At 34.3% G+C, this 27751-nt stretch overlaps 1 protein-coding gene across 1 annotated transcript in view; it reads left to right on the forward strand.

The window, feature by feature from the left end:
- BRWD1 (bromodomain and WD repeat domain containing 1) overlaps window positions 1-27751 on the forward strand; it is a 109689-nt gene that overhangs the window by 67034 nt on the left and 14904 nt on the right. Inside the window, exons 28-38 of the mRNA XM_069474947.1 lie at window positions 846-957; window positions 1516-1577; window positions 8415-8570; window positions 8791-8911; window positions 9850-9975; window positions 13346-13418; window positions 14348-14389; window positions 16237-16383; window positions 17382-17534; window positions 22944-23110; window positions 25860-26083. Coding sequence (XP_069331048.1) covers window positions 846-957; window positions 1516-1577; window positions 8415-8570; window positions 8791-8911; window positions 9850-9975; window positions 13346-13418; window positions 14348-14389; window positions 16237-16383; window positions 17382-17534; window positions 22944-23110; window positions 25860-26083 — 1383 coding nt within the window. The remainder of the gene's footprint in view (window positions 1-845; window positions 958-1515; window positions 1578-8414; window positions 8571-8790; window positions 8912-9849; window positions 9976-13345; window positions 13419-14347; window positions 14390-16236; window positions 16384-17381; window positions 17535-22943; window positions 23111-25859; window positions 26084-27751) is intronic.

Below are 27751 nucleotides of genomic sequence, written 5' to 3' on the forward strand. Positions count from 1 at the left end.
CTATCTTTTTTTAATATACGTAAAACACAGATCAAATGCAGTTTTTTTCACCAGTTGAAGTGTTAGATACAGTTATAGAATACATTTAAGAATCCGTATAACCTAAAACCACTGAAATTAGTTAAATTTTTCATTCCATATTTTTCTTGGTTTGTCTAGCAGCCTTTTTAAGATCTGCTTGCCTGTTTTTGTATTATGCCAAGATAGTGGGATATGTGGGTGTTTATTTAATTCTTTTAAATAATATATATTATTTTTGAGTGTTTAGACCTGATTTTTAATATGTGATCTTAAGAATTAGGACACTGTTTTGTGTGGAGGTATTTACGTAATAACAACTTTAAAAATAATTGTAGATTAAAGTCTAATAGTTACTTTCATAATTTTGTTTTATTCTTCAGGTAATGTTATGTGTTTCATAAGTGTATGTATTTAATGTATTTACTGGGCAAGTATATATTTATAGCACACGTTGTAAGTTTTGAATTTTGTTAAACTTTGTTCTTCATGTTGTAAAATGTAATATGACTTATTTTAGAGCAGACTTTGGAATCCACTAAACAAGTCTAGTTATAACCCATTTTATCCTATTTTATTATGTTGTATGGCAATATACAATTAGTAAATTGCTGAAAGTAACATCTTTTTTATCATTGAAGATTGCTGAAGTGTGGAAAGATGGCTTGTTTTAAGATAAAAATATACTTTGATTTCTTTTATTTTCTGTATCCCAAGTTGTAAAGCAATTTACTTCTGTTTTATCTGTATCATGGTATTTTGTACATTAAAAAATGTTAATAGATGTTAGGAAATAGATGCCTTAGACTTGATCATTTCTCTTGTAGGTGACAGATTCCGCTCTATTATTGATGATGCTTGGTGGTTTGGAACAGTGTTAAGTCAAGAGCCATATCAACCGCAGTATCCTGATAGTCATTTCCAGTGTTACATTGTTAGGTTTGTATACAGATGAAAACTAATCATCTGTAACTAACTCAGTGTGGCAGGCTGTTGTATGAATAAGTTTCAGATTCCTGACAGACACTATTTTATCTGTCTTTAAGTCATGCCAGTCTGATCTCTGAAATGTTTCTCACACATGCACCTGTTTGTTTCCTCTTCACTAGTACTCTCCTTGGTTGAGGTTCTCTCTGCTTCCCCGGCTCTATTTCTGTAGCTTTCTAATATTTCCTTTAACTGATATTGTTAGCTGTAACTGTGGTGGCATTCAAGGCCTTCTTCATACTTTGTCTTTGAGTTATTCTTTCCTTTGGGCACAGGCCACACAGGATTTCTGGTTTTGTTCTTAAACCTATAATGCATTTTGGCATTTTGGATTTAATATTGTGTCCTTCTTAAAAAATTTATTGTTAATATTTAAAATTTTATTGTTGCAATTAGGTTAATTTTCACATTTTATATCTTTCTGTTTACTTTCATAATAGATATCTAGCTATTATCCACAATTTGTTTTTATGAAAGGCTAACGAGGGTTTTGTTTGTTTTTTTTAACAGATGGGATAATACTGAGATCGAAAAACTTAGCCCATGGGACATGGAACCAATTCCTGATAATGGTATATATTTGTTAAATAATGAAACAATTTTATGTTTATCTTTTTAATTTTTATTTTGGTAATGCACATAGAGCACATTTGTATTCTTTGATAAAAATATTCAAATTATTACAGCAACTGAACTTTTACTGATAGAAGACAATAGCATTAAGTGTACACTGGTTCTGTTAATTCTTGACCTCAAATTCTAGCTTGATTCTGGCTATATCTTAGTAACCTGCTATCTTTTCTCACGTAACCCTGCCTTAAACTCTTACTGACCTCCTTTATGTAGCTGCCACTTCCTTTTTCTCATTCTTACTCTGTTACCATTGTTGTTCCTTCAAGATCTAATTTGACTTCTATCTTCTGCTTTACCTCAACTTGTCTTACTATGGATTGTCTATTCTTTCCCTGTGAGAAATAGAAGACTATGTGACAGCCACCTCTTCCTCTGGTGATTGCTACCCCATTGCTGTTAACCTTCTGAAGGACCTGGTATTTAGCCTTAGCTTATTTCCTACAGTGATTTTAGTTTTCCCCTTCCTTTCTACAGTCAAGTTTGAATAAGTCTCTTGTACCTTTCATTTAGCTTTATTGAATGTTCTACCAACTGCATTATTTTTCTCTTGCTAAATTTTTTGAAAAGGTGCTGTATATCTGTCTCTTGCCTCCAGTTTTTCACTACTCAGCTTTCTTTTGTCATTGGTGTTTATTCAACTTATAAAACATAAAAACACTTCTTGTTCCACAACTCCACCATTTCAAGACACATGAAATTTTTCCTCCATGAGATTTTGCTTTGTCTGCCCCAGAGGCCAAGCCCTTTTCCTTTATGTTTTATTCTCTGTCATAGCTCCATCAACTATTGTATAGCTTTATTTTTGAAATAATAATTTTTTTTCAATAATGGCACTCTGGAAAGACAGCAGTAACTGTTAGATTTTCTTTTGAGTGTAGCAACTTACATATGTGGTAGTACTCAGCTATATGGAAAGATGTTTTGCAATGCATAAACCGTATAATACAAAAGTAAAAGCTAACATTTTTTTGAGGTCTCGTTCTAAGAGCTTCATATGTATCAACTCATTTAATCTTACTTAGAGGTTGATGCTTTATTATGAAATTTACAGATGAAGAAACTAAGACTCAGGGGGTTTTAAGTGACTTGTCTAAAGTCATACATCTAGAAAGGATAGGAGCTTGTATTCTATCTAAAGCCATCTGGCTCTAGCCAGTGCTTTTAACTGCTGTTTACAGCTACTTCACTGTAAAGGATATTACAAATCAGTGAGAACACTCTTATAAAGAGCTCTTACATGTTAATGAGACCAATAAACCTTTAGAATAATTGTCAAAAGATATGAGCAGCCAGAAAAATAGGGAGGCTCTATTATTAGGTCAAGGAAATGTATACTAAAATAACAATAAAGTATCAATTTCACCTGTCAGATTTTAGATCAAAAAGTTTATCTTCTCCTATTGATGTTTTTCTCCTTTTATTTAACATTTTCAAGAAAATCTTAGTATTTGCATCGTGTCTTATTTTTTTTTTAAATATATGCTCTTCATTTTCAATTTTTATTGTGCTTTTAAGAATTTTATTTTGATGCTGGGTGTGGTGGCCCACACTTTTAATCCTAGCAGTTTGAGAGGCCAAGGCGGGAGGATCGCTTTAGGTCAGAAGTTCAAGACTAGACTGAGCGAGAGTGAGAACCCCATCTCTACAAAAAATAGAAAAATTAGCTGGGTGTGGTGGCATGCGCCTATAGTCCCAACTACTTGGGAGGCGGAGGCAGGGGGATGGCTTGAGCCCAGGAATTTGAGGTTGCAGTGAGCTATGACAAGGCCAGAGTGGCAACAGAGTGAGACCCTGTCTCAAAAACAAACAAATAAAACTTCATTTTGAAATAATTTCAGATTTACAAAATGTTACAAAAATAGTACAAAGAAATTTCCAACTATCTAGATTTCTCATCTTACACAGCTAGCACAATTCAGTTACCAAAATCAGGAAGTTATCACTGACAACAGTACCATTACCTAATCTATAGGCTTTATTCACATTTTGTCTGTTGTTTCACTAATGACCTTTTACATTTTGGATTTAATTGCCATGTTGTCTTAGCCTCTTTTAATTTGGGATTCCATTCTTTTGTGACCATGACACTTTGGAAAATTGTTGGGCAGTTATTTTGTAGAATTTCCATTGGTTTGGGTTTGTTTGATGTTTCCTCTTGATTAAATCCAGGTTTTGCATTCTTGGCAAGAATGTCAGAAAAGTGATGTGTGTCCTTCTCAGTGCATCATCTTAGGAGCCACATGATACCAATTTGTCCTGTTACTGGGTGTTAATCATTTGATTTAGGTGGTATCTGTCAGGTTTCTCCCCTATAAAACTACATACTTTTTTCTTTGTCATTTTTGTCTCATGAGGATGTATTTATATGCTGCAGATAATCCCGTTTCTCATTTTATTTCTACTATTTTTAGCATCTGTTCATGATTTTCACCTGAAATAATTATTATTATTATTTTTTTTTTGGAGACAGACTCTCCCTCATTTGCCCTGGCTAGAGTGCCGTGGCGTCAGCCTAGCTCACAGCAACCTCAAACTCCTGGGCCCAAGCAATCCTCCTGTCTCAGCCTCCCAAGTAGCTGGGACTACAGGCATGCACCACCATGCCTGCCTAATTTTTTCTATGTATTTTTAGTTGTCCAGCTAATTTCTTTCTATTTTTTTTTTTAGTAAAGACGGGGTCTCGCTCTTGCTCAGGCTGGTCTCGAACTCCTGAGCTCAAACGATCTGCCCTCCTTGGCCTCCCAGAGTGCTAGGATTATAGGCGTGAGCCACTGCGCCCAACCTGAAATAATTATTAAATACTATATTTGCCAAGTAATAGTTTTATAGTTTTCTGTTTTCATTGTTTCTTTTACATGTATTAGTTGGAATTATACTATAATATGCATCACCTTTTCTGTTTATTTATGTTAATATATACTTGCATTTTTGTAAAATAATATCTATATTCAGTTGCTGTCATTATTTATTTCGTTGCTACATTATCACAGATTTGGCCATTGGGAGCCCCTTCAAGTTGTCTCCTATGTCCTCTTGATGTTTCTTTTTATCATTTTTTATATTTCCTTACTTTCTGGTATTCACCTTGTACTTTGCTCACTCTGGCTGTATAATCAGGCAGTTTTTCATGGAGCCATGGTCTGTTTTATTGGACAATGGTATTTAGAAACCAGGGTATTTCTTATTGGTGAATAATATTCCATTGTATGGTTAATACCACATTTTGTCCATTCAGTAGTTGGACATTTGTTTTTAATTTAAGTTTTAATTATTATGGGTACATAATAGTTGTATATCTTTAATAGGGTACATGTGATGTTTACATACAGACATACAGTATGAATTAATCAAATCAAGGTAATTGGGGTATCTAGCACCTCAGGCATTTATCATTTCTTGGTGTTAGAAACATTTCCATTTCTACTCTTTCAGTTATTTTAAAGTATGTCCTGACTTATTGTTGATTATAGTCACTTGGTTGTGCTATCAAATATTGTTCATTCTATCTATATTTTTGCACCCATTAACCATCTCCACTTTATCGTTCTCTGCCCGATACCCTTTCCAGCCTCTGGTGACCGTCATTCTACTTATAGTCCCCATGAGATCAGTTGTTTTTCATATTTAACTCCCACATATGAGTGAGAACATGTGAGATGTGTCAGTCTGTGCTTCGCTTATTTCACTTAACATAATGTTCTCCAGTTCCATCCATCATTGCAAATGGCAGGATTTCATTCTTTTTTATGGCTATGTAAAAGTCCATTGTGTATATATACCATAATTTCTTTATCCGTTCATAAATTGGTGGACACTTAGGTTGATTCCATGTCTTGGCTATTATGAATAGTGGTGCAGTAAACATGGGAGTGCAGGTATCTTTTTGATACACCGATTTCCCCTCCTTTGGGGATATATACCCTGCAGAGGGATGTGCAGAAGAATGAAACTAGACCCATATCTCTTGCTGTATACAAAAATCAAATCAAAATGGATTAAAGATTTAAATCTGAGAACCAAAACTATGAAACTACTAAAAGAAAACATTAGGGAAATGCTTCAGGACATTGGTCTGGGCAATGATTTCTTGAGTAATACCCCAAAAGCATAGGCAGCCAAAGCAAAATAGGACAAATGGGGTCACAACAAGCTAAAAAGCTTCTGTACAGCAAAGGAAACAAACAGTAAGGTGAAGAGACAATTCACAAAATGGGAGAAAATGCTTGCAAACTATTTATCTGACAAGGAATTAATAAACAAAATATATAAGGAACTCTAACAACTCAATAGGAAAAAAGCAAATAATCTGATTGAAGATGTGCAAAGGATCTGCATGGACATTTCTCAAAAGAAGACATAAAAATGGCCCATAGGTATATGAAAAAATGCTTAACATCATTAGTCATCAGAGAAATGCAAATCAAAACTACAGTGAGATACCACCTCACCCCAGTTAAAATGGCTTTTATCAGAAGGACAGGCAATAATGAATGCTGGTGAGGATGTAGAGAAAGTGGAACCCTTGTACACACTTCATGGGAATGTAACATATTACAGCCACTATGGAGAACTGTATGGCGGTTCCTCAGAAAACTAAAAATAGGACATTTGGGTTATTTCCACTTTTTGGCTATGAGTAATGCTGCTGTGAACGTCACGTACAACTGTTTATTTCTCTTCAGTGTATATGTAGGAATGGCATTACTGGGTCACATGGTAACTTGACATGTTTAACCTTTTGAGGAAGTGACAAAACAATTTTCCAGAAAGCACCTGTGCCGTTTTACATTCCCAATAGCAGTGTTTATATGTGGGTTCCAATTTCTATACATCCTGGACAGTACTTTTTTTGTTGTTTTTTTAAAATTATACCCTCCTAGGGTTTGTGAAATGTTATCTTATGGTTTTGATTTGCATTTCTCTGATGGCTAATGGTATTGTGCAGCTTTTCATTTGCTTATTGGTCATTTCTGGATCTTTGGAGAAATGTTTATTCAAATCCTTTATTTTTTTAATTGGGCTGTTACTTTTGTATATCATAATTTTGTTCTTTCATCTCTGTGTCTGTGGGCTTTCTTTGTTTTGCTTTGTTGTCTGTTCACTGTTTTCAGTTTGGATAGTTTCTGTTGCTGTGTCTTCAAGTTTACTTTTGGAATGTCTGATATGCTTTTATCACCATCCAGTGTAGTTTTCACCTCACACATTGTTTTCATGTCCAAAAGTTGAATTTGGGTGTTCTTTTAATATGTCTTTCATGTATAATTTAATTTATGGACATGTAGAATATAATAACTATGTTTATGGCTTTTCTGCTATTTCTAAAATCTTTGCCAATTGTGTTTGGTTGATTATCATTTCTCACTGTGGGTACGAATTTCCTGATTTTTCACATGCCTTGTAATTTTTAATTTATTTTTCTGCCTGGTATGATTTGCAGAAAGTAATTTTTAATTTTATATGAGACTGTGAATTTTGCCTTGTTGAGTGGTGTATATTTTTGTATTCCTGTAAGAATTTATAAACTTTGTTCTCTGACACGGTTCAGTTTGTTGGTAACAGTTTTATCCTTTTAAAATATGTGTGGTGAGTTTGGAGCATTTCTCAACCTGGAGCTAATTATTCCCCACTTCTGAGGCAAAACCTTTTTACGTTGTCTATCCAGTGCTCCATGAATCATGAAGCTTTCCAGCCTGGCTGGTAGGAATAAACATGGTTCCTGGCCCCTTCGAGCACCAGGCCTTTTTTATCTGTCATTTTCCTTTGCTTCTTTTCCTGGCTTCCTGTCTTTTTTCACACACATGGGCTAATCAGTATTCAAGAAAATACTTGAGGGGGGACCCCTTTGCGGCTTTCTTCTCTCCTGTGCTTTGTTCTGTGAACTCTAGCTTTCTGGTTCTCTGTGGACTCTTAAGTTCTGTCTCTTCACCTCAGGTAATTTGTGTGGTCCCACCTGGGTTCCTTTTTCTGTGTCATGGCCTGGCTGCTATGAAGACTAAGTTGTAATATGATATATAATGATATAATAGTTCTAAAAGCTGTTGAAGTTAAGAGCATTTAGAAAAAATTAAGCAATTGGCGCTATTTAAAATGTGTGCTTGTAGGAATTTTCAGTGATGTATTTTTAGAGGAAAAGCTCCCATGAGCATTCCCTCAACCATTTAATTTGTAAGCTGTTATAATGATGCCCTTCCCAGTGCCCTTCTCCCCCATTGGAAACATGCTGAGTTAACCCGATAGCCAGCATACACACACATGACATTACTTATCTGCATATTAAAACTGTTATATGATAAGCTAAACTATTTAGAGCTACCTCAGATTCTTTTCTTTGTTCTAGGAGTTTTAAAAAACTCCTCCCTTCTTCATTTGCACTCCTTTAAAATTAAGGAAATTAGCCATTTGTCATGGTGGGATTATTTTACCAACTTTCTTTTTAAAATTAATTTTTAGGCTTATATAAGTTTAGAAGTTTTAATATTGTCAAATTCAATTTGTTTTCAGAGGCCTCTGTGTTTTGTTTGCCTCTTTGAAGAAATAGACTGAAACTGTGATAATTGCACCCTATTTTTAATTTTATTAGTGTAGGTAGATTGTGCCTGAATTTAAGTAATTTGGTAATCTCAGTAACTTTATAACAGTTGCAAATTTGAACTCTATTTTTGACTGTGGAGGTAACCTATTTTATAAGCTTTGAAAATTGAAAAGTATAATATGCATTTGTTTTTTGAATTGATGTTTTTCTCTCTCTTTTCTGTTCATTTTGTTGGGATCCATAGTTGATCCTCCTGAAGAATTAGGGGCTAGTATTTCTGTCACATCGGATGAGCTGGAGAAATTGCTTTACAAACCCCAAGATGGTGAGTGGGGTCAGAAATCAAGAGATGAAGAATGTGACCGAATTATTAGTGGGATAGATCAACTTTTGAATCTCGGTAAGTTTTTTAGGGTGAAAAGTTGCATTTTCAAGTGTTTCATGAAAGCATTTTAAAATAGTACCATGATGAAAGTTGTGTTCTTTTCCACACTTTGTATTTACTTTTTGGTTTAGTCTGTAATGTTAAATGTAGCTCCATCTTATGAAAGATTTGTAGAGAAGTATCACTTAGAGGTAATGGATTTATTGATTAAAAACTTGTCTGTTTTTCCTAACAGATATAGCAGCAGCTTTTGCAGGCCCGGTTGATCTATGCACATATCCGAAGTACTGTACTGTAGTAGCTTATCCAACCGATCTTTACACAATTCGAATGAGACTTGTTAATCGATTTTACAGGTTAGTAGAAACCTGCTTTCGAAATTGTTTAAGAAGCTATTTGGCCAGATCAACTAAGGTGAAGAAAGAGGTGGTAGAGTTGGGGGCCGATTAATATTATTTTCTATTTCTTTCTCCTCTTTCATTTAGAAATTATGTTAAATACTTATGGGTAGATGTGGGTTAAGCCAGGCATAATATCCAATACCATGTTTTAATGCTCAAGTTGTCTGTTTTTCTTAGAAATTATATTTAAGTAGTTAGATACTGCAATTGTTTTTTATTTGAATGTTAAAATTCTTACTTAACTGCTTCATTTAAAAATAATATTTAATTAGTTAATAATTGGGCTTTGGCTTTTGATCAAAGATTAATTTCCCGCAGGCATTAACTTTTTATCTTTGGCTTCTAGAGCACTCATAACTATAAAACTTACTATCCTTTATGGTTTTTATAGCAGTTGATGGTGTTTTATTTTTTATAATTCAGCTACTTTAAGAAATTACCATTACAAAGGTCTCCTTGAGTCCACATTATTGATGTAATTTATCTCTGTAATGAAACACTGGAATGTGCATTCAAATCAGAACCACTTTGCCAGCTGACAATGAAATTGACTCTTAGGTTGATGATATTATATTTAATGTATTTTCTTCATTGAGTTTCAGCAGCTTCGAAGGCAGTTTGAAAAGGGATGGTGGCTTTGTTGGTTTTCTGTATGTGATTTAGTGATTTGTTAAAATTTTGGTTTCTAAATTTTCTGCACTTCAGTGTCCAATATAGTTTCTTATGACTGTGATCAAGTGAACAGCCTTAGAAAGTTATTCATTATAACTTTGCAGTTATGGTATAATTAACATCATGTTGGTTTAATTCATATGCCGAGGTGGGGTTTTTTCTTTATTACTTTTCTGTCTTTTCATTTTCTAAGTCCTGAATTGCTTTCTTTATTTTGAAAGGAGGCTGTCTGCATTAATTTGGGAAGTCAGATATATAGAACATAATGCCAGAACATTTAATGAACCTGAGAGTGTAATTGCAAGATCAGCTAAAAAGATAACTGACCAACTTTTAAAATTTATCAAGTAAGTGATCTCATATTATAGATGTTGTGTAGAAGTCACTTTGCACATTGTGTTCTTAACCATCTAGTTTTTACTTTTTATTCTCTGAACTGTATACTTTTAATGTTTTACTTTAGATGACATTTTTACATGTTGATGATTATAATTTCAGTAAAGAAATGGGAAATTGAAAATTCAGTTTTTCTGCGTTTTACAATTTTGAAATAATTTCATACTACAGAGTTGCCATGTGCTCTTCATGTAGTCTCCCCTTAGGTTAACAAAATGTTAAAATTAATCTTGGTACAATACTATTGAGTAAGTCAGGTGTAGAATTTATTTGAATTTCACTAGTTTTTACACCAGTATTCTTTTAATGTTTCAGAATGCAATCCAGAATCCTCATTGCATTTAGTATTTTGTTTTCTTAGTCTGCTTGAGTTTTTTTCTTCAGTCTTTCCTTTTCTTTTAGGACCTCATCATTTTTGTGAATGTTGTTTACTTATTTTGTAGAGTATACTTAATTTGGGTTTGTCTGATATTTTCTCATGATTAGATTCAGTTCTAGTCTATTTTTTATGTTTTTTTTTTTAAATTTCAAAATATTATGGGGGTACAGATGCTTTTGGTTACATGGATCACTTTTGTAATTCTTGAGTTAGTGCTGTAAGTGCGCCCATCACCCAGATAGTGTTCATTGTACCTTTTAAGTAGCTTTTCTCCCATCCCCTCCACTCCCCTTCATCCCTGCTTAATTTCCACTGAGTTTTACTTCTCTCAGTGCACATGTGTGCTCATCGGTAGTTCCAATTTAATAGAGTACATGTGGTGTTTGTTTTTCCCTTCTTTAGATACTTCACTTAGGATAATGGTTTCCAGTTCCATCCAAATTGTTGTGAAAGGCCTTATTCATCCTTCTTCATTGCTGTATTCATCATAGTGTTCCATGGTGTTTACATACCACATTTTGTTAATCCACTTATGAATTGATGAGTACTTCCACATCATTGCAACTGTGAATTGTGCTGCAGTGAACATTCAAGTGCAGGTGTCTTTTTGATAAAATAACTTCTTTTCCTTTGGGTAAACACTCAGTAGTGGAATTGCTGGATCAAATGATAAGTCTGCTTTTAGTTCTTTGAGGAATCTCTATACTGTTTTCCATAGTAGCTATATTAGTTTGCAGTCCCACCAGGGGTATATAAGCATTCCTTTCTCTCTGCATCCACACCAGCATGTATTGCTTTGGGGCTTTTGAATAAAAGCCATTCTAACAGGGGTAAGGTGATATCTCATTGTAGTTTTAATTTGCAACTCCCTGATAATTAGTGACATTGAGTATTTTTTTTCATATGTTTATTGGCCATTTGTCTGTCTTCTTTTGACAAACTTCTGTTCATGTCTTTTGTCTACTTTTTGTTGGGCTGTTTTTTTTCCTTGCTGATTTGCTTGAGTTCTTTGTAGATTCTGGTTATTAGCCCTTTATTGGATGTTTAGCTTGCAGATATTTTCTCCTATTCTGTAGGTTGTCTGTTTGCTCTGTTGATTATTCCCTTAGCTGTGCAGAAGCATTTTAATTTAATCAAGTCCCATATATCTGTTTTTGTTGTGCTGTGATTGCCATTGGGGTCTTCTTTATAAATTCTTTGCTGAGGCTGTTATCTAGAAGAGTTTTTCCAACATTTTCTTCTAGAATTCTTATGGTTTCATGCCTCACATTTAAGTCTTTGATCCATCTTGAGTTAATTTTTGTGAGTGATGAGAGATAGGGATCCTGTTTCATTCTCCTACATGTGGCTATCCAATTTTCCCAGCACCATTTATTGAATAGGGGGCTTCTTTCCCCCAGTGTATATTATTGCATGCTTTGTCAAATGTCAGTTGGCTGTGTGTTGATGGTTTTATATTTGGGTTCTCTGTTCGTTTCATTGGTCTATGTCTCTGTTTTTGTGCGAAATACCATGCTGTTTTGGTTACTATCGCCTTGTAGTATAGTTTGAAGTCTGGTAAGGTGATGCCTCCAGATTTGTTCCTTTTGCTTAAGATTGCTTTGGCTATTCAGGCTCTTTTCTGGTTCCAAATGAAACGTAGAGTTATTTTTTCTAGATCTGTGAAATATGACGTTGGTATTTTAATGAGCATTGCATTGAATCTGTAAATCACTTTGGGTAGTATGGACATTTTAACAATGTTGATTCTGCCAATCCATGAGCATGATATGTTTATCCATTTATGTTGTCCGTGATTTCTTTCCTCAGTGTTTCATAGTTCTCTTTGTAGAGATTTTTCACCTCCTTAAGTATATTACTAGGTATTTTATTGTCTGTGTAGCTGTTGTGAATGATATTGAGTCTTTGATTTGACTCTCAGCTGGACTGTTATTGGTGCATAGGAATGCTACTGATTTGTGTACATTGATTTTGAACCTGAGACTTTGCTGAATTTATTTATCAGTTCCAGGAGACTCTTGGTAGAGCCTTTGGGGTTGGTTTTATGTCCTGTGAAAGTGTTTTTACATGGTGAATATTCCATAGATTTTTTGCATTAAATCAATTTGGAGTCATAGAATGAAAACTGACTTGGAAATTGAGACCTACATTCTAGTCTAATCTGTTCTAGTGAACATTCTTTGGGACTTTGGACAAATTACTTAGTTTGAATTTCCTTTAACATTAATGAGTTTTGCTGTATGGTCTTAAATGCCCTTCTCATATAGCTGTGAAAATTCTTTGAAAGAATTAGAGGAATTAATTTATAAACATTCCCATCATTTTCAACATCTAGGTAAAAACTGAGGAATAAATGATTCCTGTCAAATTTCTTGGGTTGATTCTGTCCCAAGTCTTGGGGACTCAGATTTAACTTATCTCCTCCCCAGAATCACCTTCTTATTCTACTTCAGGAAAATCACATACCCATTTTTGTCTCCTTTATGCCTATGTTTCCCTACTGAGCATTCTTTTTTCTGTTGTGTATATAGTGAGCTTAAGATACTATTTTCTTTTAATTTGTTTCCTTGTTTTCTTCTGTTCTCTTTTGTCTTAAGTCAACCATTTTTCTGGTACTTACTGTGTGAATACTACTGGTGATGACACCTAGAAAAGCTCATCCATATATTCATCCAGTTGAGGCCATACATATGTTATTTCTGGATTATCAGCTTAATTTCTGTACATAAATAACTAAAAAAAAAGAAAAACCTTTAAGATTCTAAATTAGCATTTAATAATAGCCAGTTGTTTCCACAGAGGGTTGGGTCAAAACCTAGTATTCTTGTGTTTGAAATTAGGTATGTATAAGTTGGGAAACGGTTTGTATTTTAATGTTTAATTTGAATCCTTGACAATATAACTACATCTGCATACTATTAAAATGGAAATTTGTTTTTTAGGAATCAACATTGTACAAATATATCAGAACTTTCTAACACGTCTGAAAACGATGAACAAAATGCTGAGGATTTGGTATGAAGTTTGTTGATTTTACAGTTATTTTTGTTAATTTCAAATGGTAATTTAAAAAGTGAAGTAGAAGATGTTACCTAATATCAATTCTTGCTATATTGCAATGAACTATGAAAATAGAGCATTTGATAAAAATATAGTTTTTTTAATTTTCTAGATGATCAGTGAAATAATTTGTTTTAGCCAATATTAAAATATATCTAAATGAATAACTTCAGGTGTGGAATATATTCTCTTTCCAAATTTTAGCTAGGGAAAGGTGTATTATAAAAAAGACCTTAGAAGTTTTTTTGGTAAAACCAATACTTGAGTGTTGGGTTTAATCATAATTAAAGACTAGGGAACCTGACCAAAGTGCCTTAATGTCCTTCACTTAAGATGGTACTGGAGTGTAAGTTCATGGGCATATATAGCAATGGTGTTCTGTAATTTTACTTCATACAGAAGTAGTCTGTGGTAGGAAGTTGCAGCAAAGATGTTCTTTAGAGACAATATAGTGTTAATTTCTACAAAACCTTATTACAGATTTTTTTTTCTTAACATATATTAGAATAAAAAATGGATATACTAATAAGTGATTTAGGGAATAAGAAAATGTCCAAGAACTGTAGGAGACTATAGGTTTTTGGGGTTTTATGGATAGAGGCAAAACACAGTTTTTCTATTTAGGAAATGCACAAAGTATCTTTTTATAGCTATAATTTTGAATTTTGCAATTAATACATGTTCTTAGGGAATGAAAAGGATTATTAAGAATGGTTGGTTTTTCGAAGCCTGGGTGCCACAAAGATCCATCTGATAGAGTCTGTCTTTGGAGTTTTTTGTTAATATGTTATAACTGTGGTAAGATCAGATGTCTTGATATGTTTTTTTATTAAGAGTATTTCTAATGAGAATAAATAGTTAAGGTGCTCTGATTTTATTCCTAGGATGATAGTGATCTTCCTAAAACATCTTCTGGAAGAAGGAGAGTAAGTTATTCTGCATGATTGACTTTTGTGGTTTGTTCATTGTTTTAAAATCCAGTTAAGATTTCAGGTTTTGTCTTTGCAAAGTTATATTGCTACAGATTTTGAATATTTTATAAGAAAAATGGGGGAAATCGCTGGAAAGTTTTAGTGGAAGAGTTGGGATTTGAACTGTATTCTCTCTGAGCTGGAGTGAATAAGAGACCATTAAAAAAATGGGGGATAAGCCCTGAAAGGGACTCAAGGTTTAAAAAAAAAAAAAAAAAAATAGGGATGTTAAAGCAAAGACAAGAAAAAGTAGGAAAGTATGACATGTCCATGGGTTAGTAACGGCACTGGCTTACGGGCATAGAGGTTGGATGTTGGAATGAGCAAAGTGGTTATGTCTGGCCGTTGTGTTGGGGGTAGATTATGGTAATGTTGAAATCCAAGGGTTTCATTTAAATTTAAAGTAGATAATCAATTGCATGGCCAAAATAGATAAATAGAATTTGAAGGAGAAGAAGATGAGTTTTAAAGGAGATGAGTTAGAAGTTCATTGCAGGAATGTAGAGTGAAGGATGGGAACCTAATAAAGGATAATGTTTGCAATGGAGAGGAAGGGAAAATGATGAGACCTTTAAAAGGGAATATTACCCAGGATTTAGTGATTGAACTTTTTTTTAAAAATGGGGAGTTTTTGGGAGATGAGGTCGAGGTATTGAAGGAGAAGGATGTATGGAAATAAGTTTAGGAAATTGGGTACTTACAATGGGATGTCATCAGCAGCCCTTGAAGTTCTAATGTAATAGGCTAGTTAAAAGTAAAGGTTTTTTATTAATGTGAAAATGCTTAAAATATTTTAACCCAGGTATTTTTAAATATCCAAATGCTCCTAAAATTTAAGCTTTTATCGAATAATTTTTACCATGTGTGTGCCCCAAATAACATTGAAAAGTTAGACCTGAAATAGTCTGATTTGTCATTTTCATATAATTTTATTTCTAAACAGACTAGTTTTTAATATGTTTGTTTGCTATGTTTGCTGTAGCAAATGACGGATTTAGTTGCTTAAATTATAAAAATGTATTACCTCACAATTCTGTAATTAGAAGTTTGCATGGGTCCTACTGGGCGTAAATCATGGTCTTGGCATGGCTGGAATCTCTAGCGGGGGAGAGTTCTTTGTGTTTTCCAGCTTCTAGAAGCTGTCTCCTTCCTGGGCTACAGGTCTCCTCCTTCCATTTTCAAGCCAACAGCATAGCTTCTCACAATCTGTCTCTGACTCCCCTGCTTCCTTCTTATAATGACCTTTTTGATTACATTGGGCCTATGCAGTTATCTAGGATAATCTCCAATCTCAAGGTCCATAATCTTAATTACATCTGCAAAGTATCTTTTCCCATAGAGGGTAACAGAGTCATAGGTTGTGAGGATTATGATGTGGACATCTTTGGTGGGGCCATTTTACTGCCTGTCACAGTATGAAATACACTTCATATTTGCTGAAAACAAATTTTATAAACTTGGAAGGAGAGAGGTTATGGAATAGCCTTTCACTGGATAATGTGCTCTTGCTAGAGCATGCTTTTCATAGTTAACCCTGTGATTTTTCTGAAATTGGCAGGTTATATCGAAATGTGTTATATGGCTAGTTTTAAAATTTTGTTTCTAGAAAAATGTGTTGAGAGCAACATATGTGACATTATTGGGCTTTTACAGAAAAGTTGATTTTTCTAACTGTAGCCATAGTTCTTATGGCACACAGTACAGAAGACAATAGTTCAGTTGCATTTTACTATAGTCATATACCATTGTGATTTTTTCCCTAAGACTGAAAACACTTTTAACTCTTGCGAATGTATTTTTAGGTCCATGATTGGAAAAAAAGGAGCAGGAGAGCTACGAACTGTGTTGAAAGCAACTGGAAGAAACAGTGTAAGGAACTAGTGAACTTAATTTTTCAGTGTGAAGATTCTGAACCATTTAGACAACCTGTTGATTTGGTTGAATATCCAGTAAGTTTTCATTGTTGAATGTTTGGGGCTTTTCTTGTTTTGTGGTGAGGAGATTTGGGTAGAGGTATTTAAATTAAGCTTTAAAGAGTAAGATGGGCCGGGCGCGGTGGCTCACGCCTGTAATCCTAGCACTCTGGGAGGCCGAGGCGGGTGGATCGCTCGAGGTCAGGAGTTCGAGACCAGCCTGAGCAAGAGTGAGACCCCGTCTCTACTAAAAATAGAAAGAAATTATATGGACAACTAAAATATATATATACAAAAAATTAGCCGGGCATGGTGGCACATGCCTGTAGTCCCAGCTACTCGGGAGGCTGAGGCAGTAGGATCGCTTAAGCCCAGGAGTTTGAGGTTGCTGTGAGCTAGACTGACGCCACGGCACTCACTCTAGCCCGGGCAACAGAGTGAGACTCTGTCTCAAAAAAAAAAAAAAAAAAAAAGAGTAAGATGCATAGGCTTTATTTTAACTTCTTTTCTCTATAGTTAGCTGTAGAAATGTTTTACATAGTTTTCTTGAGTTTACAGACACCCTTCACTCACTTAAGAATTTAGAAATACTTATCCATTGTTGTGTAATAATGGGAGGGTTCTACATAGATCTCATAGGCTCAGCACCAGGAAAACTATGAATTGGATAAAAGTATCTGTTTTTACTTCTTAAATAGGGGAATTGGAAGATGACCTTAAAAAAAAAAAAAAAAAAGATTATAACAGCACAGATTTACTGTAGAAAGCTTGGAAATTACAGAAGAGTGTAACTCAGGAAATAAATAAAATCCATCCCATGTCCCAGTATCAAGATATAGACATTAACATTTTGGTATATTTCTTTCTATCTTGTCTTTGTGTCTGTACCTCTTTTTAAATATTATTAATAAATCTTAAGATCCTTCTAACCTTTTCTCTCTTCTGTCATTTCAAATGTATTGGAGATTGAATGCATTTACATTTCTAAAAGCAGAAAATGAATCTGTAAAGTAATTATTGTTTTTAAAACCTAGGACTACCGAGATATTATAGATACCCCAATGGATTTTGGAACAGTAAGGGAAACTCTAGATGCGGGAAATTATGACAGCCCTTTGGAATTTTGCAAAGACATCCGGTTGATATTTAGCAATGCAAAAGCATATACACCAAACAAAAGATCAAAGGTAATTTTTTAAGTGGTTTATTAAAAAAAAGTGTGCCTGATTTGTGTAGATGATTTTCTACTTGCTGCAGAGGTTGGGTCATTAAAGATAAGTAATAAAGTAAACTACTATAAAGAATAGAGCTTCTGCCGCTACCCAGGTATGTTCAGTTTTTGCCTTAAAACAATTGATGTTGGCTGGGTGCGGTGGCTCACGCCTATAATCCTAGCACTCTGGGAGGCCGAGGCGGGAGGATCGTTTGAGCTCAGGAGTTTGAAACCAGCCTGAGCAAGAGCGAGACCGCATCTCTACTTAAAAAAAGTAGAAAGTAAGTATCTGGACAACTAAAAATATATATAGAAAGAATTAGCCGGGCATGGTGGCACATGCCTGTAGTCCCAGCTACTCGGGAGGCTGAGGCAGAAGGATTGCTTGAGCCCAGGAGTTTGAGGTTGCTGTGAGCTAGGCTGACGCCACAGCACTCTAGCCCGGGCAACAGAGCAAGACTCTGTCTCCAAAAAAAAAAAAAAAATTGATGTTTGTTATAATCTCTGGAAGTTTTATGAGCAAATGAGGATTGGTGGGGATAAGGGTACCAGTAGAAAGCAAACAAATTTGATACATAGAATAAGAGTCTCTGTTTTATACATGTAGGGATCTTAAAAAATGGACTTAAAAGCATTGACAGAGACTGGAAGAATATTAAAAGTAATGAAAGGCCATGCTTAGTGGTTCAAACTTGTAATCCCAGCACTTTTGAAGTCCAAAAGGGTATGGATCACTTGAAGGCCAGACCCTGTGTCTACAAAAAATAAAAATAAAAAAATTAGCCAGATGTGGTGTGTGCCTGTAGTCCCAGCCTCTCAGGAAGCTTAGGTGGATAGATCACTTGAGTCCAAGTGTTTGAGGTTACAGTGAGCTATGATTGCACCACTACACTCTAGCCTGGGTGACAGAGCAAGACCTGGTCTCTAAAAAATAAATAAAAAATAAACTAATAATAAATAAATTAATATAAGCGAAATCTGAAGTGGGAGTGAGACAACTGATAGCATGCTAATATTTTGGATCCAAAGAAGCAACACATGAACTATCTGATTATTTAAGACCACAAATAGAACGTTCCTAAATTTTTGTTAACATGTTAAATGTTGGACTTTACAAAGCTTGATGAAGTATAATAAACATGTAAAAATTTACATGTCATGTTCTCAGTGAATTTTCACACTCATTACACCTTTGTGTTGGGTATTTAAAAAAATAGTAAGATCTAAAGTAAAACACTTGATATCTTTACAGCATTTTTTGGTGTTTACAGTCAGTTACTGTTACTGCTAATTAACTATCTTGCCTTAACTCTATTTCCTCCTCATTACTTAATATTAGACTACTCCTGCATTACTACTTCTAGTTTCAATTTGAGAATTCTTTTGTTGCATTTTATATCCAAATTGCTTATTGGGTCAGTTTAACATTCAATTCTAACATTTTTTCAGGCTTGGGTTTTTGTCATATTCACCATTTTTTAAGACTGTATCTTTTTTTTCCAGAGAGAAAATAAATTTCACTTGTGTCTACCTTCCATCCCCCTTAAGAAATACATTTTAGGACACATACCATACAATTTATCATTTAAAGTGTACAATTCAGTAGTTTTTGGTATATTATCAAATGTGCAAAGTTGTAAATATCTATAACATAACATTTGCCATTTTAACCATTTTTAAATGTGAAATTCAGTGGCATTAATTATGTTCACAAGATTTCTAAAATTTTATCACCCTAAGCAGAAACTCTGAAACCATTTATCAATAATTCTGTCTCCCTTTTTCCCCCAGCACTTGGTAACCTTTAACCTATTTTCTGCCTGTATGAATTTGCCTGTTCTAGATATAAACATATAGATCATGCTGTATTTGCCCTTTTGTGTCTAGTTTATTTCATTTAACATATGCCTTAAAGGCCTGTGTATGTTGTAGCATATATCAGAAATTTATTCCTTTTGATGGCCAAATAATACTCCAGTGTGGGGTATACAACACGTTCATTTATCTGTTTGATGAACAGGTTGGCTTGTTTCTACTGCTTGGCCATTAGGAATAATGCCACAGTGAATTTTGGAATACAAATATCTGTCAGAGTCCTTGCTCTCAATTCCCTTGGGCATATACCTAAGGGTAGAATTTCTGGGTCATTGGGCAATTCTATGCTTAGCTTTTCCAGGAACCCCACTACACTGCTTTCCATAGTGGCTACACCATTTTACATTCGCATTGGCAATGTATGAGGGTTCCAGTTTCTTCACATCCTCACCAACATGTCTATTTTTAGAGATTTTTTTTCTTAGTTGTAGCCATCATAGGAAGTGTGAGGTGTTATTTCATTGTGTTTTGATTTTCATATGATTTATTGTATTAAAAATTGTACCTGGGATTTGTTTTAATCAAGAATGATAAGACATGCAGATGCAAAAATGATTGTCATGAAGAATTTTATACATACAGAACTCTAGAAGCAGGAGGCATGGTAACACTACACAGGGAAAAGTGAGGAAGGACCAGGGTCTGTCAGGAGATGGAGGGGAGAACAGGGTAGGGCATGGCCCCAGAGCCTTTATTGGGTTTTCATGGGAAAGCAAGGCAAGGCAGAGCAGAGTAAACAGTTTAGGATTGGCTAGTTAGAATAATTTCAGCAGGCTTTTGACTATAGGGGTGGTTTCTAGTGTTTTGGTACCTAGCTCTGGGGTACTTTAGGGCTGGGGCAATATTGGCTTGTTGTATGAGAGTTTGATAAATGACATAGACGGGGGGATATGGGTTCTGGATTCGTTGCTTTGTATATCAAAGGTATACAGCAGAGTCATTTGCTCTCTCTGGGGATTAGCTTGCTGTGGAAAGGGTAGTCATCCATCCAGGATCAAGTCTCCAAATGCTAAAGTATCAAGAATACAGAAAATACAGTTTGTTCACTAATGATGTTTAGCATCTTTTCATGTGTTTATTGGCCATTTGCATATCTTTTGAGAAATGTGTATTCAAGTGCTTTGCCCATTTTTAAATTGGACTGTTTATTTTTTGTTAAGTTATAGTTCTTTACATAATCTGGATATTAAACCCTTATCACATACATGATTTCCAGTATTTTCTCCCGCCCTCTAGGTTGGCTTTCACTTTGTTGGTAATGTCCTTTGTACAGAAGATTTTCATTTTGGTGAAATCCAGTTCATCTATTTTTTTTCTTTTGTTTCTCATGCTTTTGGATTCATATCTTAAGAATCCATTGCCAAATCCAACATCATGAAGATTTATCCCATGTGTTTTAAGAGTTTTATGGTTTAGCTCTTGTTTTTAAGTTGTTGATGCATTTTGAGTTAGTATTTGTATGTGGGATGAGGTAGGGGGCCCAACTATTCTTTTATATGTGGAAGTCCAGTTCTTTCACAGCCATCTTTTGAAGAGACTATTCTTTCTCCATTAAATAAGCTTGGCACCTTTGTTGAAAATTACATGAGTTTTTTTTCTGAACTCTCAATTCTATTCCATTGGTATATATGTTTATATCTCTCTCTCTTTTTGTGTGTATATGTCTACGTGCCAGTAACACAGTTTGGCTTACTGTATCTTTAAGTTTTGAAACTAGCAAGTGTGAGTCCTCTAGCTTTGTTCTTTTTCGGTTTTGGCTACTCAGTCCCTTGTAGTTCATTATGAATTTGAGGATCAGCATTTCCATTTCTGCAGAGAAGACTGTTGGAATTTTGTTGGGATTGCATTGACTGTGTAGATTGCTTTGGGTAGGGTAGTATTAACATCTTGACGATGTTTAATCTTCCCATCTGAACATGGGATTGTCTTTACATTTATTTAGGTCTTTAATTTCTTCTAGCAATGTTTTGTAGTTTCAGTGTACAAGTTTTACACCTCCTTGGTTAAATTTATTCCCAGTTTTTTTTTTAATATTTTAGTTGCTGTTATAGATAGAATTGCTTTTTAAATTTCCTTCTCTGTTTGTTGCTGGTATATAGAAACATAACCTGATATTTGCATGTTTATCTTGTACCCTTTGATTTTGCTGAGTTCATTTATTACCTCTAATAACTTTCTTGTGGATTATTTGGGAGTTTCTATTTGTATAAAATATGTCTTCTGTGAATAGAGATGGTTTTACTTCTTTCCAGTCTTGTCTAATTCCTCTGGCTAGAACTTAAAGTACAGTATTGAATAATAGTGGTGAATGTGGCCATCCCGTTTCATTCTTAATCTTAGGGGAAAAATCTTCCACTATTGTGTATGGTATTAGCCTTGGTTTTTCATAAATGCCCTGTCTCATGTTGAGGAGCTGGTTGTCAGTTTTAACACCAGATTTGTTAAATCTTGTGCATTGTCCATTAAAATGTATTATTGAATTTTACATGGAAACTGAGAAAATATATGAGAAAATGATACATGAGATAACTAGAGGTTTCAAATTTAATATGATTGAAAAAAGTAGTCATTCATCTTGTTAAGGTGATTAATGATTAAGCTTGTGACTTAAGCTAGTATTCAGGTTTGAAAGAATATTTTGGAAATAACTGTCAGATTATTTCAGATTACGTATGATAACAAATTACACATATTTGTGTGTGTGTATATATGAGAACCATGTGGGAACGTCATATACCTCATACTTTTTTCAGGTTCTCTGATATTAGGTGTCTTCCCCATTCACTGCCATAGACAAGACTGATACCTTGTGAACATTATTAGACTTTTGCACTTATTTTCAGGAATGATTGTGGAGAAATGTAGGGTACTTCTGTAAATACATAGCTGTACCAAAAGTTATTTACAGTAGTACTTACACAGATTTGATGTAATTTAATTATAAAAATTGTTAAAACACAAATATTTCATATACATTAAAGTCTAGGATATATTTTCTTCTACTGGATACAGGCATTCTTTGTAATTCATCTTTACAGTTAGGTGGTGGCATCAAAGGCAGTCACATTGCAGATAGAGACTGGTATAAAAGTGCTTTTGTTCCCTGGGCCCAAAGAGACATTGCACTTTTGCTGCCTAAATAGCAGCCTTAATCAACTTCCCGTCTGACTTTAGGAGGGAGGGACATTTTTGGATTGTACATAGATGTCAAAATGGGAAAAAAAAATTGAGATACACTGCCATATAGACGTAAGTGCTGAATTCTAGATCCTAAAGAGTTCCTTGATTTAAAATTACTTTCTTATCATCTGAGAGGTGTGTATTTGATACTTCCTATTTCTTGCAGATATCATTGAGGGGAAGGAGTTGGAAATAGAAAAAATAGGCAACAGCCATTATCTGCAAGCAGTGATATAACATATTGCAAGTAATCTCAGTGACTAAAGTTATTTTTTAAATACTTATAAAGCTGTTTTGTAATTCTAGTTTTGCTTTTATATCTTTGCAGATTTATAGCATGACCTTGAGATTGTCTGCCTTATTTGAAGAAAAAATGAAGAAAATCTCTTCTGATTTTAAAATTGGTCAAAAATTCAGTGAAAAACTTCGAAGAAGCCAGAGGTTCAGGCAACGGCAAAATCGTAAAGGTGTTAGTCAGGCTAACAAAAGTATCAGGTGAATTGTTTATGGCAAGTTTTGTGTGCCGTTTTTTAAAAATATTTTGATAGTTCTATGATTTATTATGCTAAAAATTCTTAATCTTTTTAGTGTACTGTATATTGAGAAAGACTAGTCTTAGATTTTTATAGCTTGAAAGCATTTCTGTGAATATAGAGCTGTTGCATTGGTTTGTAATTATCAAGGATTATTTAAAGTGATAGTTCTTTGATTTATTATGCTAAAAATTCTTAATCTTTTTAGTGTACTGTATATTGAGAAAGATTAGTCTTAGGTTTTTATAGCTTGAAAGCATTTCTGTGAATATAGAGCTGTTGCATTGGTTTGTAATTATCAAGGATTATTTAAAGTATCATTTGTCTTTTGTATAAGAAATGGCTTTTTATTGTAGACAGTAAAGTTATTACTATGTATAGTCTTTAAACATTTTGATTGTGTAATGGAAAATGTCCACTAGATGTAAAAGTGTAGATTTGAGTTATCTTATGATGTCACTTTGTTTTTAAGCCTGGCTTCTTAAATGTCTTCCGCTGGGTCAATGAGCATAGCTTAGGGGTCAGTGTGTCTGATGGAGCAAACTTTAAAGTTAGGGTAGTAGAAATCTACCTTGGCTTTCACTTTCTCCATATATTTAATCAGAAATAAGGGTCTCAAGGTCAGCCCAGGATGTGTAGATAACTGGGCTTCTTGAATGTGTGTGCATCCTTCCAAAACCCCAAGAAAATGATGGAGCTTTTCAGACTCCTAATGCTGTCTCATTCCCTAGATCGCCCTTTTAAATTTTGGCTGAACTCTTGCTTGCTCCAACAGTGTCACAGCTTTAGACAGCTGTCCTGTTGGCTTTGTTGGATTGCCAGCAGTCACTACTGTTTGCAATGCCTTGAAACATGCAGCTTTTCTTTGGCACTCCCACATCAGGCCAGCCCCTCCTCCTCACCACTGTCATGCCCAGGGAATTGAGAGGAGTGTGTTAACTGAGTTACTGGGAGCAGCCCCAACTTAATATGCCCTAGACTCTATTTTTACCTAAATGCAGTAGTTTTTCTTGAATAGGCACTTTAGAATTTGTTATATGCCATTGGGTAATTTCTAGAGTTCTGAAGTGTTGTATTTGCCAGTTTTATTTTTGCCTATTGGATGAGAGGATTTGCTGAATTCCTCATCCCTCCCCACCCCCCAATGTTTAGAAATAACAGAGCCACATTGAGACAGAAAACATACCCATTAGGTAAATTACTTAGTTCTCTTCAGCTGCTTTGCAACTTGTAATTCAAATACATACATTACATACAAAGTAGTATGTGAGTCTTCCCTCATCTTTTTTTTTAAACTTCTCATTTTGAAATAATTTCAGAATTACCAAAAGTTGCAAGAATAAATTCAAAGAACTCCTTTACACTCTTGACCTAGATTCATTCAACAGCTATTCATTTACGCCATATTTGCTTTATTGTTGCTTTAATATTTTCTCTATTACATGTTTTTTTCTCTTGAATCATTAAAAAGTATTTTTTTGATAACATGCCCCTTTGGCCCTAAATGCTTTGTGTGATTTGCTAATAACTTATTTATATTTCTACACTTGATTCAATAGTGTCATTAGGGCAAATTTTTTTAGAGATCCAATTTAAGATCGTGCATTGCATTTAGCTGTTATGTCTGTTTAGTCTCTTTTAATCTGGAATATCTTTTTGAATAATTTCTTTGTGTTCTTGACATTTTTGAAGAGTGTGGGTCATTCATTTTTAAAATGACTCTCAGTTTGGGTTTGTCTGTTTTGTGTAGGTTTTCAATTTTTTTATTATGATAAAAGCCCCTTTCTCTTTATACCAAGGAAAAGTATAACATTTTAGAAGGGCATAGGATAAAAAGGGAAAGTTTTTAATCTTACGATATTACCACTTTGTTGACTGTTAAAAATCAAGTATAAATACGCATTTTTCTTTTTGTATTTACTTATATGCCCTTCTTTGATATTAATGGCACTTAAAAATTTTTGAAATTTCTTTATATAAAGAATTACACTTTAAAGAATTGTAATTATTTTTAAGCTCCAATGTCTAGGTACCCCTTAGAAGGCCACTTTTCTTTTTGTTTTAAAGGAAAATAGTAAAAAAATAAAATAAAATAAAAAAGGAAAATAGTATTATCTCAACAAAAAAATTTACCTAGATTTGTAACTTGCCTTAAACTTTCACTCTTCTTTCCCATAATCCATGGGTCAGAGGCCAGCCATGAGGAACTGGTATGGTTAGGTGTATACAGTCTCGTCTTGGAAAAAAAACTAGTTCTATTATCTTTTTTAACCTCGTCTCTCTGTTCAGATTTTGTTGGTTTCTCCTCTTAATCTTATGCTATCTTTAGGGACATACAAATAAGACTAGAGAGAAAGTTGGGTCCTATTGAGGCTCAAATTCATGGTATGAATGAATGCCTGTGTTACATAAATGTTGGTTCCACTTAGCATTTAATCCTAAGAACCTAAGGTATTCAGATGAGTTTCTATAACTGTTATTTGGATCATTTGTTCATTACTTCAAATTTGAATATAACTGTGTTTATATAAATACAGAGTAAGGAAATAATAATATTCAATGCTAGAATGTAATAGTGAATATTTAAATATCTTGATCATAAAATTATTCTCAGATTAAGAAATAATACACTTTTGTTTAGACATTCTCTGTGAACAAGTTACCTTTATGTTTTATTAAATATTGTCTTCTTTGTTCATATCTTTGACCAGAAATATGAAGCAGAAGCGGTTAAAATCTCAGACAAAGGCAGTCTCTGAGTTGGTAGGTTCTCCTAGCCAGTCTACTTCAAGTAGAGCAGCTTATTCTGCAACCCGCAAGACAAGTGCCGGTATCTCTTCAGGTGTTACTTCTGGTGACTCTTCAGATTCAGCAGGATCCTCAGAAAGAATGAGAAGTAGACCTACAACTCTAATAAATGGTTCTACATTATCTGGTGAGAAGTAGAACATTGTTACTCAGCTGTTGAGCACCCAAATGTGTAACATGGCCAGTTAGTGTGGATTTAGATGAAAACATAAATAAAGGCATGGCCTTGATACTAAAGGAACTTAAAATTTAATGGAAGAGACAAAAGTAATAAACAGGAAGAGTTAGAATATGATTGATAAGTACTGTGCTCTGCAAATGGTACATCCACATTTTATCCACATTTGAATTGTTCAAATTTTCAATCGTGATATTAATATATTCATCACACTTTATGTATAAAATTGACATTTGTGTATCTCTTTAAATTAAAAATAAAAGTACTGATAATCATGTAAGTTCAAAGCTGATGACCTAGTGAATTCCAAACTTCATGCCATTGCCATTTGGTAGCATAACTGTAGCTGGTGCTGACCCCTTGTTAGCACTGTATAAAAGGCTGTGGTATTTCTGTACTTCTCTATTGCTGTGAGTGATTTTAATATAGTATACAGTAGTATATTATTTACTATTATAATTTAATGTCTTTCACACCTTATATTTGTATTAATTAAGTGGTATTGATGATACTGAAAAATACACTCACAGATAAAAGTTTGGAATGGAAGTGAGCTGTGATAAAATGCCATGGAGAAGGTCAGACAAGTAAGCTGATGCGTGTCACATTAGAATTATACAGTGTCTTAAGGGATGCATTTATAGCATAAAATGTTCAATTAGAGAATGCTGGAGGAATTGAAAATGGGACTGTAACTAAAGGGGAAGCTTTTCAAGCGTGGTAGTAACTATGAGAAAAAGCACTGAAGGAAAGAAGGATGTACTTTGTGCATATGAAAAGACTGCATTTTAGGGAATGGTACAAAGAACAGAACCAAACAGAATGTAGCCAGTTTAGAGACTGTCAAGCCTTGCAGAAGAGTTCGGGTAACTTAATTTTGGGTCACTTGTTAGTGAGTCACATGATGATTCTGTCTCAGCAAGATTAATCAATTTAATCTAAAACAGTGATGTGCAGGGGAGGGGAAGAGTCTGAAAATAAGGAGTCAAGGTGTGATAGGTGGTGGAAGTGAGTGTAGAAGTAGCTAAGGTGGGCAAACAGAACAAATTCAAAGGAAGAAACACAATTTGGTTTCTGATATCTTTCTAACACAGCCACTTTGTTCTCTAACATAGAGTTGGGTTGATTATGGACAAAAATTTTGGTCTTTTAACAGTATGTTCCTCATGAATTTGATAAAATTTTCATTTGGTGGTAGGCATTTCTGGATTCTGGATGAAGGAATAGGAAATTTGGGTTTCCCATCTTGTGCTAACACTGGGGCATGCAATCATGAAGTAGAACAGGAAGGAAAACCACCCTTATTATTTATATTACTTTCTTATATCATTTTCACCCCCCACCCCCAATGTGTGTGTATAACACATAGAAATGACCTTTCTTGAGCAGAATGTATGTATGAGGAATAATACAACTATGCTGTTAGGAAGGGCTACTAGAGAAAGACCTAAAAATATGTCTTCTGAAATGAGAGACTTCAAATGATCGTGTCTTTTCAATATGAAATACCTGTCTGATATCACAGAAAGAGGTAGATAGCAGGGCTAATTAAATTTTTAAATGAAAGTTTGTTTATAAAATATATGAACAGTGTTTTCTGAATCTAGTCCAGGATAA

The sequence above is a fragment of the Eulemur rufifrons genome, chromosome 7 (genome assembly GCF_041146395.1).
Source record: "Eulemur rufifrons isolate Redbay chromosome 7, OSU_ERuf_1, whole genome shotgun sequence".
In the NCBI taxonomy this organism is placed as follows: domain Eukaryota; kingdom Metazoa; phylum Chordata; class Mammalia; order Primates; family Lemuridae; genus Eulemur; species Eulemur rufifrons.